Genomic DNA, 21,213 nt, shown 5'->3' on the forward strand with positions numbered 1-21,213 from the left:
AGCGCTGAAGACAGCCGTACAGGCGGTACCCCAAAGGGCATCAACGTGCAATTTTAAACCCCAAAGTCCGCCCAGGCAATCCTATCAGCCGAAACTGAACTTTTCTTTCGGAGGCTCAATGCATTCTTCCTCCTGAGGTTTTTTAATCCAAATTTCTTTGAAACAGAACAGAGCCCGGGGAAGGTCCCGGGGCCAGACTGGAGGGCATGCCGGAGCACAGGCAGACACGGAAATTTAAGGGAACAACCAAGCAGAAAAAAGGAAGACCCGGCTAAAGCCGTGCGCCACGAGACACGCGTTTGACCCCTGGCTACAACGTCATCAGGAAGCGCCGAGACAAGATTCACCAATGCGCTTTGGAGGGGGAGGAGCCGACGAGTGCCCACGGAATCGCCATTTTGACTACGGGCAGAAGAGACTTTCGAGGCTTATTTCTGAAGCCAAAATGAGGCGACGGTTTTTTGTATAAAACTGAACGTTTAGAGGATACTCTCTGCGTCAACTGTGGTCCATTCAGAGTCTCCCGCAGACGAACCATCGTTCAACTTATTACTTAACATGGACTCTTCCGCCTAACGCCACCGCTGCGTGTGCTCGTGAAGCCATAAAAGAACACAGAAGCCCCGCCCCAAGGTCGGAGGTCAGAGGCTCCAGCTCCGGGGCCAACATGGTGGCTGGGGAGAACCTTCGCGTGGTTCGCAGCGGGGGCAGCAAGTTGAACTTACGGAGAGCGGTGTTTTCGGCTGATTCCAAGTAAGGGATTCCTCGGGGGACGGGAGCAGCGGGGAGCGGCCACCGGCCGAGCTTTCCCTCGCGCGCGCCGCCGGAGGTGCCCGTGGGAGGGTCGAAGCGAGGGAGAGCAGAGGGGACCGCGACCGCGTACGTGCCCACGCGGGACACGCGATCGGGGCGAGAAGGCCGCGGACCCGGGGCAGGGGAATAGTTCCGGAGCGATCGCGATATTTCCCGGGCCTGCTCCCAGCGTGGGAAGCGCCGGGAGGTCCCGTGCCCACAGCGCCTGACGCGTGCCACCTCTATCTCCGCATACACACGCATGTACGCCGTGACACACGTGGAACACGCACCCCCCCTCCACATCTCCACTCTCGCTCTGTGACAAAGCCCCCACGCATGATTTCATAGTTCTTTATCATCCTCCTCTTAGAAGCCCTGGGATGCTACCTAGAACTTAGTACCAGGAGAAACCCCTGGGGGTGACAGCCTTCTCTGATGCTTGGTAACTGGGGGATGGAAGACAGGCCCTTTGATCGGCCAGGCTCACTGCCAAGCCCTGCGAATACAACAGCAGAATATATTGCAAAGCCCTGGGAGTGCAACTGTATGTAGAGATACAGATATAGATACGTATATATACATATGTGTGTATCTAGCTATATCTATGCATCTATATGTATCTATGTATACATATATACACATATATACATACATACACATATACATACATATATATACATATGCATATATTCTCATGCACACACATATTCTCTGCAGGTTTTGACTACTGACAGTCACCAATTCTCCTTGATACACTTCTCTCTCTATCTTCATCTATCTCCAGAAATTCATCCAGGACATGCCATCCAACAGTGAGTGTTCTATGTGACTCTATCATGGGCCCTCTTCCCTTCCGCCTTTATACTGCTAAACTTGGTGATCCCTGTGGTAATGATTTTCAGATCTACCTATCCAGCCATATCCTCTCAGCTGATTTCCAGTCTCCCATCTCCAGTTGTCTTTCAGACTTCTCAAAGCAGTTGTCCAGGAGACATCTCAAAATCAGTATGTCCAAAACAAAATTCACTGTGTTTTCCCCAACTCTTCCCCCTCCAAACTTCTCTGCTACTGGCCCCACCAACTTTCCAGTCCCCTAGGCTCACAACTTAGGAGTCCTGGATTCCTGGCTGCCTCTCATCCCCCCATAAACAATGTGTTGCCAAGACTTGTCAATTTCACTTTTAGAGCATCTCCCTTTTCTCCTCTGACACTGTCCACCACGCTGGTGCAGGCCCTTTTCACCTCACTTTTAAACTCTTGTAATAGCCTGGTGGTGGGTCGGCCTGCCTCAAGTCTCTCCCCGATCTAGCCCGTCCTCCATTCAGCTACCAGAATCATTTTCCTAAAGCACAGGTCTGTCCTTATCACCCTCTTCAATAAACTCCAGTGGCTCCCAGTTACCTCCAGGCTCAAATACAAAATCCTCTGTCGGACATTCAGAGTCCCTCATAACTAATGCTCCCACCCTATTTCTGCTCAACCTTTCTAATTGTCATATATCTTATTCCCCATTACATACTCTTCAATCCAGTGACTGTTTCATGAACAGGCCACTCCATCTCTTGGCCCCAGGCATTACTTCTGACTGTTCCCTATGCCTGTAATTCTCTCCTTCATCTCTACGTCCTGGCTTTCTTCAAGTCCTAACTAAAATTGAATGTTCTATAGGAAGTCCTTCCCAGTTTCTCTTAATTCTAATGTTAATTTTAGGGCCTTCCCTCTTTTATTTATTTCTTATTTATCCTGGTTATAATATGTTGGTTCGTATTTTTTGCTTGTGAGCTCCATGAGATTAGGGGACTATCATTTGCCTGTTTTTTAATCTAAAGCACTTGCACTGTGCCTAGCAAATAGTAGGTGCTTAATAAATGCTGCATTTACTGACTTCAGAATGTTAAAAACTTTCTTCAGTACTACCTTTAAAAAAAAAACAACTTGCTATCGTTTCCTTTTACATTATCATCATTTCCAAATATATTCTTCCTTCTTCCCTACCCAGCAAACCATCCCTAATAGCAACAACAAATCTTAAAGAAACTACCTAATACATAAAATGACTGTGACAGCATATGCAGTGTTCTGTACCCATAGTTCCCCACCTTTGCAAATGAGGGAGAAAATTCCATTTTCTCATTTCTTCTTTGAGGTCAAACTTGCTCATTATAATTGCATACCATTCAGTTTCATTTTGTTCTTCCACTTATATTGCTGTGGTTGTACATTTATACACACAGATAGTGTTCCTTCTTTTGCTTAATTTATTCTGCCATCAGTTCATATAAGTCACAAATATTCTGTATTCTTTATAATCATTTCTCATAGCACAGGAAATATTCCATTATTCTCTGGTACTACAGTCTGTCTAGCTTAGCCATTCCCTAGTCAGCAAAAATCTGCTCTGTTTCTAGTTCATTGCCACAACAACAAAAAAATGTGGCTGTGTATAGTTGAGGCCTTTATACTTTGACCTCCATGGACATAAACCTAGCATTAGAGTCTCTGTGTTTCTTAACATAATTCTAAATTGCTTTCAGGAATGGTTGGCAGCTTCACCAACAGTGTATCATTGTGCCATTCTTTTTCACAGTTCCTCTAAAATTAGCTTCCTGTCTTTTATCATCTTTGCTGATTTGCTGAGTGACATAAAACTGAAAAGTTGTTTTGGTTTGCAGTTCTCTCTTCAGTCATTTGTAGTATATTTTCAGTAGTTTGCATTTCTTTTAAGAACTGTTTTTTTTCATATCCATTGACCACTTATGCATGAAGAAGTAGTTTTTGGTCTTATAGATTCATTCTTTACATTTAACATGTGACTGACTCGTCTCTTTTTCTGAGACATGCCCTTAATTCCTCATCTCATGTAGAAGGTATTGGAGTAGTTGTTGACTTAATTAGTGAGTCTTCAGGCCACAGGACTCCCTTGTAGATAAAACCACTTTCTCATATAGTCTTTCTGATACTTAGAATAATAAAATTATGCACAGTAACAGCCACAGTGTGCAAGAACTGTTTTTGATAGACTTAGTCCTTCATGGGCATGCAAGGATGTAAAACATTTCCACAGGACTCACGATGCAAAATGCCATCCATATCCAGAGAAAGAACTGTGGAGTCAGAACATAGAACAAAGCAGACTATTTTTCCTTTGTTATGTTTTGTTTTTTCTCATGGTTTCTCACATTCATTTTAATTCTTCTATGCAATGTGAAAGTGTGTTTAATAGGAATGCATGTATAGAACCCACATAAGATTGTATGCTGTCTTGGGGAGGGAGGGGGAGAAAATTTGAAACTTATGGAAGTGATTGTTGAAAACTAAAGACAAATTAATAAATTTAGGGGGAAAAATTTTAAAAAAGAAGAAATGTTTTAACTGATCCCCTGAACCAACTCCCTCATTTTACAGATGTAACAAGTTTCTGGGGGGTAAATGACTTGCCTATAGTCACACATCAAGGTAGTGGTAAAGGTAGGATTGTAACTCAGCCCTCTTGATTTTTGGTATTCTGTTCTTTCTACCCCATGGCTCCCATTCATTCTTTCTCACTAATTATACACACAGAAGGTCAGAGGCACTCATTTCTTTGACTTCAAAGGCATCTTTGGTTCACATCTTACTTTTGTCTTTCAAGAGCTCTGTGGTCCTGCACAAGTCACATCTTTGAGCTTTGGTTTACTCTTTAACAATGGGGGCACTTATACTGACTTCACAGGAGTGTTGTGAGGATCTAAATCCATGAGGTACAGATCTTACCATTAACATGTGTCAGTATTTATAGCAAAATTCTAATATTGAATACACATTGTGGAAAATGAAAATGATGGCTAAGGGAGTAGATGACATGAAAATATGGCAGTGTGAGTTTACATTTTTAGGATAACAGTAGTAAACATTAGTAAATAATTCTTAAACTCTGTTTTATACCTGAGATGAAGATAATGGCTAGCTTTTGTTCTTCCAGTATTACCTTGAGACTTTTTCAGACATGGCTGCGATATCATTGACATGATCAGAGGATCATATATCCAAAGCTTACAGAGATTTCAAAGACCATCTAGTCCAACCACCTCATTTTACTGAGGCAGGATTTGAATTCAGATGCTCTGATTAGAGAGCTAGTACCCTGCCTATTGTGCTGTTATTTCTAAAGAACCATATTATAACTCAGTACAGTAATTATTTTGATGTCTTGGCTATTCCAACACTGCATATCAATTTGGCATGTGGTACCTAAGTTGGAATCAGGGCCTCTTTTAGTTTTGCTGTTTAATGCTCAGGTGGCTTTGACCAAATCATTCCATTTCCATTAGACTCCCCTGTTATTCTGTGAGGTGCTTGAGAGCAGGGATCATCTTTTATCTTTATTCCCAGAGGTTAGCACATTGCCTGGCACACAGTAGGTGCTTAATCATGTTTATTGACTGACTCACTAACTTAACGTCTTTGGGGCCTTAATTTCCACAAATATCAGTGAAAAGAGGTTGGACTAGATTATCTACAAGACCCCTTCCCACTCTAAATCCTGTGATGCCTCCGTGTCTTCTTATTTTGTGTGATTATTGCCTGTGATTTTTTTATGAATTTTATGAAGGATCTACCTAACATGAGAGGAATTTTACCCTTTCCTCTTTATTTCCCTTAAAGCTACTACTCAGGTTGTGTGTCTGTTGGCAATATTAATACTCATATTGATGAATGAATCATCAATAAAATGCTAAATTATATTCAAAATATATTTTAGGTAAGTCAGGGAGTATATGACTGTGAATTTTAAGTTTCATCATTAAGATTTACTCATCTAGGATACTTCATTCCTCAACTCTGTTAGCAAATGAGGCGTTATTACTTCTGCTGTTCTTCCTTTTCAGAAGTGATAGTGGTATCTCACCTAGGATATCCTAAGAGCTGAAGCCACAAGACAAAAGGGAATGTGTATGGGGAGTGATTTCTCTTAATTAGATCATTTTTTATGTCTCAAGGACACCCATATGACTAACGTGAATTGCATGCAGATTTATAGTAAGCGGCTATATCTACTGTTTTGTTCCACATAATATTATTTGAGCTTCAACATGAGAAGCTATAAGCACTAAAATGCCACTTTGGACATTACATTAGGACATGTATTTTTCAGTGCTGGCCTCCATATAGAAAATCACATCGCTCACCTGCCCTCAGTGGAACACTGCTTTGTTCTGTTTTTCCAGGGCTGGCATGAATTCACATTGATGTATTTATTTACACAGTGACCTAATTCACTTTGTGAGCAAGGCTCACTTCTGCTTTAGTAATGGAACATGAGGCAATGGAAAGAACATGGGAATTGGAGTTCAGATCTCATTTCTGCCATTATTACTTATGTCATTAGGCAAGTATTGTTTTAGTAGGACCTAAGGAAATTTAGTAAAATAAAAATGTTTATAAAATGACGTGCTTCCTAGCTATGAAATTCTTTGACCATCCTTCATTGATATGCTGTTCTAGTAAAAAGAACTTTTAAGTCACAGATAGCATTTTAGTTCAACAAATTTAGTTGACCAGATAGTTAATACCTACTGTGTGTAAAAACACTTTCATAGTATGCTATCCCACTACTTTATTTTCACCGTATAAAAGCCATAATCTTGACGGAGGGGAAAGTTGGTTGCATATCCCTATTTTTATACAGAAATGCTTTTGGTCATCTGTGTGATTTATGGAACTGCCCTACAAATCTCTTTTCTTCTGTTGAATGTATCTTTTTCTTTCTAGGTACCTTTTCTGTGCCTCCGGTGACTTTGTGAAAGTATATAGCACAGCTACAGAAGGATGTGTATATGTACTGCAGGGACACAGTAATTTGGTGACTGGAATCCAGCTCAATCCTCAAAACCATCTACAGGTTGTCTGATTACTTAAAATTAAGTATTTTTAGCATTTGCTTCACTGACTGATTTTACCAGAAAATTGGAATTGAACCTAATTTGGAAGCTTAGTGGATTTCTGCTAGGAATACCCCCAGTTCATTCAGTCACCTTGGAGGTGGTTTGAATTAGTTTAAGACACTTTGGATTGAGGTAATTTATAAACTGCTGATGAAACTAGAGCAGGGGTGGCCTAGAAGCCACAGGTTCCCAACTCCTGTACTAGAGTCAGTCAGATATAGAGCTAAATAACTTTCCTAGTCTCTTTAGAAATTAACAGTTTGCTGATAATATAAACACCCAATATCAAGTTAAACTTCAAGCTTTAGTAAACAGGACAGCCAGTTAATTCCAGCTAGCCAAGATTTCCCAAACTAAGATAGCTTAAAACAGATAAAAATGCCCAGCATAGACAAAGGTGGTAAGATTGTCCATTTTTCAAAGACAGATTCTTGAGAGGTAAATAAGGAAAAGTTTTATTATTTTTAAAAAGCTTTTTTATAATTTGATGTTTTTATTTTATTCTGTATTATAATCAGTTAAATGTTGCTTTCACCCTTTCAGCTATATTCTTGTTCTCTTGATGGCACAATTAAACTCTGGGACTTCATAGACGGTATTCTCATAAAGGTATGTGGATTGGCCTTCTGTCTCCCAGCATGAGATAGCATGAGCTAATAAAATTACATCCTTAGTGGTCCAGGTCTATTTGAAGTTGTCCATAGAGCATATTCTCCAGGGCTGGAAAGATAAAGAGGACAAGAATGACTAAGGAGGATACTCTGAGAGCAGAGTGGTTTTTTTTGCCATTATTTTTGTTGAAAGTAAGGGAAAAAAAACAAGCATTAAGTGCCTACTATGTGCCTGACACTGGGCAAAGTGTTTTACATTTGTCCTACAAGGCAGACAAGTGAATTGACTTGTCTGATGTCAAAGCCAGTAAGTATCTAGGGCCATATTTAAGCTCAGGTCTTCCTTACTGCCAGATTCCCATTTGCCATATAGCTGCAGAAATTTGGTAATCTAGTTATCAAAGTTTCCTTTTGTTGTGGAATAAGAATCATTTTTAAAATTCCCATTTCAATTTAAAGTCTTTTATTCTGCCCCTAAAATTACCCCAATATGCAAATACTGACACACTTACAGCATTGTGCATGTGAATATTAATGCACATGCAGAAAGGAAAAAAGAAAAGTGCCTTATAAGCATTTAATGAGTATTTTTTTAGTTGAATATTGATAGAGCTTTTTGGATCTGTAGAATCAAAGGGCTCTTGTTTACAAATGAATTTATTGTATCACAAGTGCTAAGAAGAAGCCTGGACCAAGCAAATCCCTCCTTTTAAAAGCATACTTTGCAGAAGAAATCATATAACTGAATCTTAAGAGAACGTAGAATCAAGAATTCCCAAATTCATTTTTTTTCTACTAGATATTGGTAGTTGGGGAAATTAAAAGTTTGCAGAAATTGTTTTCTGACTGAATTATGGAATATGTACCATCCTATATGAGTTATGTTTAATAACAAGCAAAGTTATTTTCTTGATTCACCAACTCATGGCAGCAGTTGATTATTTTAATGATTATTTTAATTTTAGATTTTATAATATCTTTGTGTGATTTTTATCTTTCAGACTTTCGTAGTTGGGTGTAAACTCTATGCCTTCTTTGCACCTGTCCATCTTGAAGACTTATTTATTATATTAAATAAAGAAATGCCAGGTACATTTTAATAACTTTTCCTGTATGGTATTGAGTACAACATCCTATTTTCAGATTCCAAGTTCTCTCTAATGTAGAATTCAGGATCAAACAAATTTCTGGTTGTAATTGCTGAGTTAATTTTTATATGAACTCAGCAGTTTTTGTAATTGGAATTCAGTTATATATATGTTTTCATGTTTTGGGGTTTATTTTAACTTACACCTACTGTAGGAATGATATAACAGAGCATCACAACAAACTTGAGTCTGCAGTGCAATAGAGGGGTGGTTGCAACAAAAAATAAACCTAACAAGCACTTTTTTTCACATTGACTTTTGTAATGTGTTCTTGTAACTGAAACATGCTTTTTGAATGTCTGTTCTTCATTCTCTATTCTTGACCTTTACTATTATGTCAGAGATGCTGGACAATCTATTTTCTGAAAGTGGGAAATTAAGAGATTTGGGGTACAGTATATGTATTTATCAGAATAGTAGATTTATCAGAATTTAAGAGTTCTTTTTTCTTTTAATACTGCTGGATATTTGTTATTAGCAGTTTTTTTTATCACAACTTATTTTCATCATGGTAACATTTGGACTCTTTAACACATCAGTTCCTGATATGCTCTGTGAGAATGTCACTATCGTAACTTTAGAAAATGAACTAGACCAAGTACTCTTATAAGAGATCTCTGTGAAAGTGACAAAATTTTTAAGAGTTCCAGGGGGAGAGGATTAATTTATAAGATATTTAGAAGAAAGGTACCAGATCATTGGGGAAAAATCGCAGGATTAGTACCAAAGTAAAGGTTATCGGAAGCCATTAATAACTATAACTTCTGTGGTTACTTTCTTATCTTGATAAAATCTTTGAGGATATCCTGCTATCCTTGATGAAAATGAGAAGGAAATAGGCAGAATTTAACAAATAATTGTGTACAGAAAACCACATCTTTTGTCATACAGTTGACAAAGCTATAGTGAATTCAAGAAAACGTTGATTTGGCACAGCAAACTTACAGGCTCTTTCCCTGCATCTCTTAAGGTTATTTAAGATTCATTTATAAATTCGTCAACACAGAGAACTTTATTCATTGATTGCCTGACTAGCAGTATCCAATAAAAGATGAAGCAGAGAGAAAGAAAGATTTTGTTCACTTTTCTTTTTCATGGAAAATGTCCTAAGACTATCAAGATAGAACACAGTCACCACCTGGCCCGCTGTGTTATTTACTTTATCTCTGACCCTTGAAGACACTAGGATTCTAAGGGAATTACATTCTCCTCTTCTGTTAGCTTGTACACAGTTCATCATTACATAGCCCCTTCTGTTTTATCAAATGTTTGTGCCTTTCTCTATTTCTTTTGTCTCCTGTATTTCTGTTTCAAAGTATCTACTTAATTCTAGCCTTTTCATCTAGAATGCTTGGAAATTCTTAATTTTGTTAAAGGATTATTGGATTATACTCAGTTTTGCTAGATAAGTTATTCTTAGTTTTAAGCTTTAATCTTTTAGAATATCATATTCCAGTCTTTCATTTTTAGAGGTAACTGTCAAGTCTTATGTTATCCTGACTTTGACTTCTTTATAAAACTTGAACTCATTCTCTAAGTCTTTGTTTTTGGCTGCTTGCAATATTTTTTGGTTTTGACCTAGAAGCTCTGAATTTTGGCTATGATGTTCCTGGGAATTTTCATTTGGGAGTTTTTTTCAGGAGCTGACTGATAGATCTTTTTTTATTTTCCCTTTGTCCTTTGTTTTAAGAGAGCTGGGCAGTTTTCATTTAAGATTTTTTGAAATCTGATATCCACGCATTTTTTTTGGTCATGGTTTTTCAGGTAGTGTGATGATTCTTAAATTAGCTTTCCTTGTTATGTTTTCCAGATCGATTGTTTTGCATAATATACTTCAGCTTTTCTTTTCTTTTTCTTAAGGTCTTTTTTTGTTTGTTTGTTTTAACATTTTTTGTCTTATGGAATCTTCATTTTCTGTTTGGCCTTTTCTACTTTTCGTGAAGTTTAATTCTTGGGTAAGATTTCCTACCATCTGATCTGAGATGTTATTTCTCCTTACTATTCTTTATTCCCTACGTATTCCATTATTTATCTCTTATTTTATTTCTTCTGGGAATTCCTCTTGTCCTTGGGACCAGGATATTCTTTTTTCTAAAGCTATTCTTGGACTTGTTTTGGAATTGTTCTCTTTTACTGACTGTTACCCTGGTTTTCTCAGTTTTCAGGTTAGGGATTTGTGCTTGGGCCAAACACTGCTCCCATACTCCTATGTGGTTTAGATGAGCCCTGCTTAATGCAGTGTGATAATTTAAAATGATGCACCACCTTTTGAAAGAATTACCTGGTTTTGTGTCTTTCTGTAATTTAATCCCAGGCTTCTTGGATGCTGAACACTGGTCCAGCCCTGTCTCCTGCTGTACATGAGGCAACTGGATGTCTTTGTGCTCGGCACTGGTCTAACTCTGTCTAATGCTGTGAGACTAATCTGTTACTTTACTTTTCATCTTTCCTAGCTTGTCTCCATGTGCAATTCTAGATTGTATTAAATAGTTTATACATGATTCTCTTTGGTGTTCTTCATCATTATTCCTTCTGGTACATTTTTGGAGCTTTTCGGCAGTGGTTGTTGAACACCTGTAAATCCTGACCGACTGACTGCCATCTTTCCATAGTTCCTAAGATTTCTCTTAATGTTGATTTTATGTTTGCTTAATATTTCATTTTTGGTGAGAGCTGAAGAAGATTCCAGGAGGTTATAATAGAAAACCTACCTATTTTCCTTAGTCCTCACAACCACCACACACCTATCACATTATTGCTAACATTGTTCCATTTCCAAACAGGATTTTAGAGTTAGAGACTTCAGAGAGCATGTCATCCAACTCATTAATGCACAATTTAAGAAACTTTGGCCTAAAGAAATTAAGTGATTTGTCCAGAGTTATGCAGACATTGTGTCTTAGCATTAGTATTTGCTTTTGGTATTGCCTTCTGACTCCAATTACTTTCTATTATACCAAAGTTCATTTTAGGGTGTGGAAAAATTATTAGAGTGAAAGAGGTTATCCAGTAAGGGGAAATCTATCTTTGTTTTTTTATATAAGAATCAGCATCACAAAAGTCGTCATAGTGATCATAGGTTTAGAAATGGAAAGCATCTCAGATGTTATATAGCCCAACCTCTTTATTTTATAAGTGAGGAAACTAAGGCCTGTGAAGGACACATGGTTTGTCTAAGGTCACACACGTTATAAGCAGCAGTTTAGAGAGTCTCATTTGTAGGAGACTTTCCTTTTTTCCGAACCAGTTTTCCATTGCCTTATTTGTCAGTAGAATTATTCTCTGTGCTTTTAAACTCTATACACATCTTTTTACGTGGTTTAAGGTTTTGGAAAGTAGAGGCTTGTGTGAAAAATACTTAGCGTATGTTATTATTGTTTTATGGTATAACTCCTGTTGCCTGAATTTCTACTTTGAAAAGAATATCTTTTTATATTACTTAGAATTACTAAGTTACGAAGAATCAATAATTATCAAGCATCAAATGGATTTCATGATACTAATGTAAATTTTTTTGGTTAAAAAAATGCACCTCCCACATTAATACAATTTTCTTTGACTAGATGAGTTCCACTTGGCTTCATTGAAACTTCCAAAATCACCAAGCCAAGAAGTAGAAGCTAAAGAGTTAACATTTGTCTTGGATTACATAAACCAGTCACCTAAGTGCACTGCCTTTGGAAGAGATGTAAGTTTTGTTTCTAGACTTTCTTTTTTGTATAAGACATCTACCAAAAAGTTTATGCATTTTACATTTTTGTTCAAATGACTTTTTTGTTTGGCATTTTTTAAATTGCTAAAATTTTAGTGTCCCCCAAAACTAGAGAACTCCTTGTTTTAAATGTCTTGTGACAACTTTAAAACCAAGTATGAAGAAAAGTTACTGAATATACTTAGAATGGCATTTTAGTTTTCAGTATTTAGAAAATTGTCGTTTTGTTTTAAAGTATTTTAGACCCTCTGAAAATGGTTAACTTCACAAAATAAAGTCTTCTTACCAGTTTGGAATCCTGGACATCTTCTGTTATAGAAGCTGGATCCCAAAGAAGGGAATTTAACTTGGCCATGGTTACAAAGTTACCTAGTAGTAGGTCTTCCATGTTGCCTTTTAACGTTTCTTTCAGTTCTGTTGACAAAAGAAAGGAACCCGTGATATTTAGCCCCAGAAACGTAAACTCACTAAAAGGTTGGCAGCAAATTAGAGACAGTCATCATTTTACAATCCATGTTGGAATTAGTTTTCATTGACCTACAAAATTGTCTTCAGTATACTTTGTGGGACCTACCATACTAACTATTCATCATTCTTGTTTATAACTACAAATTAATTTAGCATCCTACCATCTTCTCCTCCAGAACTATCTCATTCCTTATCTCAGGTCTCCCAATATCTTATGAAATCTAGGAAATGTCTGATTTCTTTGAGATGCCTTGCCCATGTAGAAATACATCTTTCAGCTCATTTTATTTACCTGGTCAACAAATACTGTACCTGATGGGTAAGGCCTGATATATTTTATGTAGAAGGCTGGGTGAAGTCATGTTAATGCACCTAAAAACCTAAAGTCACATCATACCTCTCATATCATGGAAAGTTCATTTAAAATCTCATTGCTTTAAGTAGCTCTCTGAGATAGTGAGTTACTACTAATCCGCTTCAGGAACCTACATCTATAAGCTGGCCACCCCTCAAAATAGTAATGCTGAAAGTCTTTAAGTAACAACTCTCAAGATACTTATAGATCAGGGCTGGAGAATCTGTAGCCCCAAGGCCACACGTGGCACTCTAGGTCCTCAAGTATAGGCTTTTGGCTGAATCCAAACTTCCCTGGGGATTTGTTCTGTGAAGTTTGGATTCAGTCAAAGGGCCACACTTGAGGACCCCAGACGGTCACATGTGGCCTCAAAGTTGCAGGTTCCCCATCCCTATTATAAATATTCCATAGGCATAAAGATATAAGTGGCCAGCTTGTGTTGGTACAGTCAGTCAACTAGCATTTATTAAATTCCCACTATGTGCTAGACCCTGTACTAAATCACTGGGGATACAAAGAAAGCCCCCCTCCCACCTTGACTTCTACTCTCAAGGAGTTCCTAATCTAATAGGGGAGCACAACATACAGACAAGTGATGCAAGCAAAATATAGACAAAATAAGTTGGGGTTAACCTCAGAGGGAAGGTACAGAAATTAAGGACTAGAAAAAGTTTTTTGTAGAACATGAACTTTAACTGAGACTTTAGGAAAACCAGGAGGCAGAGAGAAAGTGGGAGAGTGTTCCAGCCTGGGAGAGTGTTCCAGCCTGGGAGATGACCAGTGAAAGCACTTGGAGTCTGGAGATAGACTGTCTTGGTCAAGGAACAACAAAGAGGCCAGTGTCAACGAATCTGAGATTACATGGACAGGACTAAGATGTAAGAAAACTGGAAAGCTAGGAGGGGCCAGATTACAAAGGACTTTGAAAGACCAACAAAAGATTTTCTATTTTTAATTGGAACACAGTGGAGTTTTTTGAAAGGAAAGAGGTAGTGTCATTCCTGTGCTTTTGGAAGGTCAGTGTGCCACCTGAGTGAAGGATAGATTGGAACAGAGGCTTGAGGCAGGGAGACCAATCAGCAGGCTAGACCAGGTATGAGGTGATGAGAGTCTGGAACAGGGAAGTAACAATGTCAGGAAAGAAAGGGGCATTTTCCAGGGATGTTACATAAGTGGAAAAGACAGAACTTTACCACTAATTGGATATGGAGAGTGAAAGAGTAAGAGGAAGGGCTGAATTGAGTTTTAGACATGTTGCATTTAAGGTGTCTGTGGGACATGCAGTTATAGATATCCAAGAAGCAGGTGGAAATGTAGGACTGGAGGTCAGGAGAGAAGTTAGCTGAACAAATAGATATGGGAATAGTTTGCTGAATCCAACTGCAGTTGAACCCATGGGAGCTGATGAGATCACCAAGTGAAATAGTTTAGAGGAAAAAGAAGGGTGTCCAGCATAGAGCATTAGGAGACTCGTGGTATCTCAGAGGCCCAGAATTATGTATACTACATCATGTTCCATTTATGGCATTGACAGGTCGACCACTGTTGTGGATGTAGAAAGGAGAGAATATTTCCAACGATAGAGAGAAACTTGATGCTCTTTGTGTCATTAGCAACTTTACTGGCTTTGAAGTTGAGACAAAATGTTCTCATTGACTCTAAGAAGCTTTTTTGGTGATAAGCTATAATATTTTCTTTCTGATTAACAAACATTTTTTCTCTATACATCTCACCCACCCCCATCGCTGCCTGTTCAACAACCACAACAACACCAACAAAAAGACCCTTGTAACAAAAATGCATAATCAACCAAAGCAAATTCCATCTTTGGCCTTGTTGAAAAAATGTATTTCTCATTTGTGTTTTAAACCCAATCACTTCTCTATCAGAAAACAGGTAGCATGCTTCATCTTTTGTTATCCAGTTTACCATTGCATTGCTGAGTTCTGAAGTCTTTTATAGGTTGTTTTACTTTATAGGTAGCACCTCTTCGTTTTTTTTTTGTTTTTGGATGCATACATCATTACCCTAATAAAATTTACAATGCTTTGTTTTGGTAGAAGTATGGCACATTTGTAAGGAGAAGAATATTTTCAATTAAGCGATTTTTATGCTTCAGTTTTAGGAATATAATCAGCTTATCCTAACTAAAACCAAGTTATTTCTCTTTCAAAACATAGGGCCAGTATGTTGTTGCAGCTCGAGACTTGTACTTGTCTGTATATTTCTTCAAAAAGAAAAAGACATTTAGGTAAGAATCCATTTTGGTTTTGGTTGTCACTGTTTTTGTTCAGCGTATTAAGTTTTTTCTCCAAAAGATTAGACGTTTAGGTAAGAATCCATTTTGGTTTTGGTTGTCACTGTTTTTGTTCAATGTATTAAGTTTTTTCTCCATAAGATTAGACATATTCTAAAACTTAAGGTAGCTGTTGTAATTGTTTAATCTATAGTATTCTAAATTTCAGGAATGCTTCTTGTTTAATACTTTAATGAATTAGGATTTTCTTTTCAATTTCATTTCAATTTTGTTTTATTTTCCTGAGTTAATTGTAATAGCCCATAGTGCCAGCTTGACAGTGAATAGCCCATGTTGTAGCCAGTTAATAGGTTCCAAATGCTCTTCAGTCACTCAGTCCCGTGGGTGGGTTGGTACTTTGTTTATACTTCAAAATTAAATTATCTCCAAAGTTTGGTTCAATTGGAAATTTAACCCTAATGAAGGGATACTTAGTCCCTAGTCATAGAAGTGTCTGGCTCTAACTCAAATTTAATTAAACTTAGACTATTAGAAGTGAAAGAGACCTGAGAAATTGTGTAAGCCAACTTGGTCATTTTATATGTAAAGAACCTGAGGCGCAAAGTTTAAGCCACCAAACAAGATAGTAGCAGACCCTCTCCTTTACAGATTAGGAAACTGAGATCCACATGGATAAAATCCTGTAACATACATCAAGGTCGCTAAGAGGATTAACAAGTTAGATTAAAATACTTGTGGAACTTGCATATTATTGTTTCCTTACCAAAGAAAATTCATGGTTTATTTTTTTGTTTGCCTCTTAATCTCCCATTTAATAGATTTTGAAAATTAAAATTTTCCATAGTAGTGCCTTCTATAGAAATCGGAAAGTTTAGAGCAAGGATAGATAGGTAGGAGGGAAAGTGTGAGCTGCATTTTAGACATTTTAAGTTATAGGTTATCCATGTGAGGATATCTAGCAGACAGTTGGTATTATAGTATCCAGGCTATTACCACATTCCCTATTAACTGAAGTTAAGTGTCTTTTTCTTCAATAGGAAAAATTTCAAGTAGGACTCTTAGGACTCCCTTTTACGTAAACATAGTACTGCTGACATAGGCAAAAGTTATTTTTGTAATCGTGAAAAACTTTTCCTTTAAGGTTTTCTCTGCCTTCGCAAAGTAAGAAGAATGGCAATAATATCTTTACTTGTGTAGCGTGTCATCCTAAAGAAGACTGCATAGCATCTGGACATCAGGATGGCAGAATTCGTCTCTGGTAGGTTGATTCATGAAGATCATACCAGTCTTATGTAGAATGTATTGCATTCTCCTTAAAGAACTTGTAATTGTATGGAATCAAAAAAGAGAACACTGAAGACCCACTCAATCAATTGGAAGTAGGTACTGTTGTCTTCTTTTATTGTTACCGTCATTAACAAAGTTTTTATATATTGGGCTTTTGAAGACAATAACTTTCATCTCACCAGTTTTAAAAGGAAAAAAATGAAAATAGGTATGTTTCAGCACAGTTAACATAGTGCTACAAAAGTATTTTAACTTTTGCATGTTAAAAACAATCAGCCTTATGTGATGATTCAGTCAACAAATTGTTAAATGAGCAATTGTTAGTTGCTCACTGTGTACAAGACTTTGTGGTAGGTTCTGGGGTTCTAACAAAAGTGAAAACGTCCATATCCTTGGTGCTTATACTCTGCTAAGAAGATATGGCATGCACAAATAGTAAGTAGGAATGTAAGCTATCAACGTTTTAAACTTCACTAAAACTTGGAACACCCTATACATACAGTAAAATTTTGAAAGGAGGGAGAGAGGCAGTAGTATTTAAAATTATAAGGAAAGTCCTCACAGAAGAGGTAGCGTTGAACTGTTTTATAAAGAAAGCTAAAGATAATGAGAGACAGAGGTAAGAAGCAAGTACATTCCAGACATGGGGTATCACCTCTGCAAAGTCATAGGAGTATAGGTGATGATTTGCCGTATATCGGGGAGAATATAGACAAAAGGCCAGTTTGGCAGGAATAGAAAGTGTGTTGAGGGAAGAAATGGAAATTAAGACTGGAAAAGGAGGTTGAAGTCATTGTAGAAGGTTTTAAATCCTTGTCTCTGGATTTTATGTTCTAGAAGCAACAGGAAGTCTTTTGAGTAGGGGGTGTGAAATGGTCAGATGTATGTTTTAGGAATCTCAGTTCGGTAGCTGTGTGATGGATGGATTTGAAAGGGAAGAAAGTGAAATCAGGGAGTTATTGGGGGGCTGTGGTGTTAGTCGGGTTGAGGTAAAACCCTAAACTTGGTTAAAAGCCATGAGAGTGGAAAGGAGAGGCAGAAACAAGAAATGTTCTGGAGTCAGGAGCTATACAGCTTGGCAGCAAGTTGACAGAGAGAATTCCAAGGTGGTGAAACTGATCACATAGAATCATAGTAGTGCCTTCTATAGAAATCGGAAAGTTTAGAGCAAGGATAGATAGGTAGGAGGGAAAGCGTGAGCTGCATTTTAGACATTTTAAGTTACAGGTTATCCATGTGAAGATATCTAACAGACAGTTGGTATTACAGTGTCCAGGCTATTACCACATTCCCTATTAACTGAAGTTAAGTGTCTTTTTCTTCAATAGGAGAAATTTCAATGACAATAAAAACTATACTTACACATCTCTACATTGGCATCATGATATAGTTATGGATCTAGCTTTTTCAGTAGAAGGTGAGTATATTTTCAATGTTTTTCATGTAGAAATGAGTCCTGAGTAATGACATTAACAGTCATTGGATTTTGCTTAATTCATTAGCAGAAATACATAATTTTAGCCCTTTTTGTATATATCTTCACATTGCAATATAGCTTAACGTAAGTCCTGTTCTCATCCTTCATTATGTTATGGAAGGGACCCCTGAGTCATTGAAGGATATGACAGGAAGACACAAATTCTTGTAGATTCTGCTAGGCTAGAAAGACCTCAAGTATAGTAATGCTAACAGACTGCCTGCTTTCCATGGAGCAGTCTAATTAGGTCTAGAGAAGATCACAAGGAGGCTGGATACTACATAAAGAATTTGACTACTGTGGCAACTCCACCTCCCCTGAAAAGAAATTTCAAAATGACCCTACATCTAGGCACAATAGCAGTGGCAGAAAAGAGGGATAAAGGATGCTAAGAATCACTCTTTTTAGTCTGTCTGTAAGTATTAATTTAATAGTATGTACTTTAAATGTGAAAACTTTATATAATGACCAGTGAATCGACATACCAGAGGAAGTGAATTGTATTAATTTTGACAATATCTATAATGAAATGAGAAGAAAAAAAGGAAATTTGAGTTAAAGGATGGTTCACAAGCTCTCCATGCAGAGCCCTATTTAATGGAGTTGCCTTTGGACAACAATAAAATAACATTTCATGGGATACTTGTTCATCACATATTGAAGTGCTCATAACGAGTGTTTTGGCAAAAATAAAAGAAAACAACTGAAGATAATACAGCTTCTGCACCGGTATCGCAAAGAGTGTAGGAAGGTAGAGAAATTCTACAGAAATATTGCTTAAGACCTTGTAAATTAATTCTGTGTGTTACTTGGTGATTGCAGTGCAAAGGCCAGCTTAGGTGTCGAATGAAAAATGCTGGAAAATATGATTTCAGGATTTAAGAAAAGGAAGTGTCAAAGTCTTGTATATAGAAAACACAGCTATTCACAAGGGCCCAAAAGTAAGGGGTGGGGTGAGCGTTAATAGCTTGATTAACAATTTAATAGCTTGAAAATGCACAAAACTTTTTGGGATACCCTGTACATCATGAATATTTTCTTCAAGAATAGAGTAGGGAGATCTATAAAATAGTGAACAATTATCGCCCAAAAAAGCCATAAGGAATGACTGGTGACCAATGTGGGGATCATTTATGAATCAGCCAACTATGTTAACTTGTTGGATCAAAGATCAAAATCAAAACCAATTAAAGAAAAAAGAATGTATACTAATATATTAATGCAGAAAGTAGGAAAATGAAGGTATTACGATCATTATATAATTTTATATTGTATATATACATACATACAGTTATATTGTACATATACTGTATATACAGATATACAACTATATTTTATATATATTATATTTTATGTAATTATATATACTAGTATATGTAATATATACATATATAATGTACTAACACCATTTCCAAAGAACGAATGTAAAGAGGCTAGAACAACAGAAACCATTTGAGACATTTAATAATAAATGTGATCTCCGAGCAGAGAGATATCATAGCAAAGGAGAAAAGAGATTTAGAATATAATCTCATTTATAAAATTTTAAAGAGGAGACTAAGTGGAAGGTTATTAGTGGTATACTATTATGAAATGAGAAGTGATGGAAGAAAGTTTGTTCAGAGACTCAGTTAAACCAAATCATCCTGTGACAATTTAAGGATTGAAACAAGGAAAAAAGCAAAGTGAGAATAATTTAAGTAAGTAAGTAATTTGTAGTGACTTATTCATGAATGAGAGTAGAATGATCACATTGAATATCACAGTCCTCTGTGTAAATAAAACAAGTGCAGAACATGTATTCTGGACTTAGTACACACAAAGGAGATCCATACTGAGATATAACATAGTTTTAATGGCTTGATTCCTCTTTATTTTTTTTTTGTTCTATTCCTAATAAATACCAAATAACACCAATTTTTTTATTTTGTGCTTAACAAATACCACTTAATACCAGTTAGCATTTTTGTATATAAAGAACAGAAAAATGGGAATTGCTTATAAATTTTCTCTTCCCTGTTATAAACAGCCCCTTTAAATAAAAAATACATACACATGTGTGTGTGTGTGTGTGTCTATTGCATTTAAGTATCTAAAACTCCCTCCTGTTCCCTTGAAACATCACTAGTTGCCCTTTCACTCCTAGATTTAGAAAACAATTAAACCAAGACACAATGAAAAAAGCCTTGTCTTTGGGTTAACTATACTGTGTTACATAGAACCAATCTATATGATGACTGTGTCTGAAAATGTGTATCACATTCTGCATAGTACATCTTTCACCCCTTAAGGGATCAATTCTTGAGATAATCTGAAAGAAAACTATACACATATCAAGGGCATCCTTGACAAAAGTATATAAAGGGACCTGGCATTTGTGAATAATATTCTGCAGTAAACAACATCTTTACTATCACACAGTTGACTGAAAGATCCAGAAAATACAAGATTCCACTGAGCTATAAAAGTTAATTCAGTAGTGCAGAATGTTGCCTTAAAAGTGTGTCCCATGCATATGTTAAGGTCATGGAATAAGCAACAACAGATAATTTTGTTTGACCATCTGATCATAAATAGTAAGGTGTAAGACTAAAGTATTTGCCACTTATCTGGAGATTATACAGCAAAGTCTCAATAAAAGACAGTCTCTTCACTTGTTGGAATCATCCAGAGAGATGTTCCTGTTTTCAGAAAACTTTCTGCTGTGTATCAAGCCCTAGAATGTCAGATAGCTTTCTAATAAGATCCATAAATACTCAAGAATTTTACCAGATGACACATGTAAAAATCCAAGGGCATGAAAAATATCAGTTGTGCAGAATATACTGTGCTCTTAGATGGACAGCACACAAAGATACATACATACATACATACATATACATACACACATTTATATTTATATGGTAAATGTATATAGTAAAAGTGGTTTGGCTGTGAAATCATAGTTAAATGAATTTATAAGTTGGTTTTCATTTGTGGTTTATTAGCAGATGCACAATAACAAGGATTATCAGTGTTTTAAGTAAATTTTACAAATTGTATTTGATTTCAACACTAAACACATGCACAACTTAGAGGAAATGTAAAGACAGGTTTCCATGATCTTTACTGTTAAAATTTTTATTTTGCACCATTCGCCAACAGACTAGAATGCTTATCAGGCTTTGAACAAATGCTTA

General features: G+C 36.9%; 1 protein-coding gene across 1 annotated transcript in view; it reads left to right on the top strand.

Annotated features, from left to right (window-relative positions):
• Nucleotides 1-353: 353 nt before the first annotated feature.
• The window catches only part of WDR75 (WD repeat domain 75), a 37,585-nt gene continuing 16,725 nt past the window's right edge, over nt 354-21,213 (top strand). The window contains exons 1-8 of the mRNA XM_072612634.1: nt 354-753; nt 6,547-6,676; nt 7,263-7,328; nt 8,332-8,419; nt 12,042-12,166; nt 15,194-15,264; nt 16,412-16,528; nt 17,886-17,974. Of these exons, the coding sequence (XP_072468735.1) occupies nt 668-753; nt 6,547-6,676; nt 7,263-7,328; nt 8,332-8,419; nt 12,042-12,166; nt 15,194-15,264; nt 16,412-16,528; nt 17,886-17,974 (772 nt within the window). The 5' untranslated portion in view covers nt 354-667. The remainder of the gene's footprint in view (nt 754-6,546; nt 6,677-7,262; nt 7,329-8,331; nt 8,420-12,041; nt 12,167-15,193; nt 15,265-16,411; nt 16,529-17,885; nt 17,975-21,213) is intronic.

This window comes from Notamacropus eugenii, chromosome 5, assembly GCF_028372415.1.
Source record: "Notamacropus eugenii isolate mMacEug1 chromosome 5, mMacEug1.pri_v2, whole genome shotgun sequence".
Classification (NCBI taxonomy): domain Eukaryota; kingdom Metazoa; phylum Chordata; class Mammalia; order Diprotodontia; family Macropodidae; genus Notamacropus; species Notamacropus eugenii.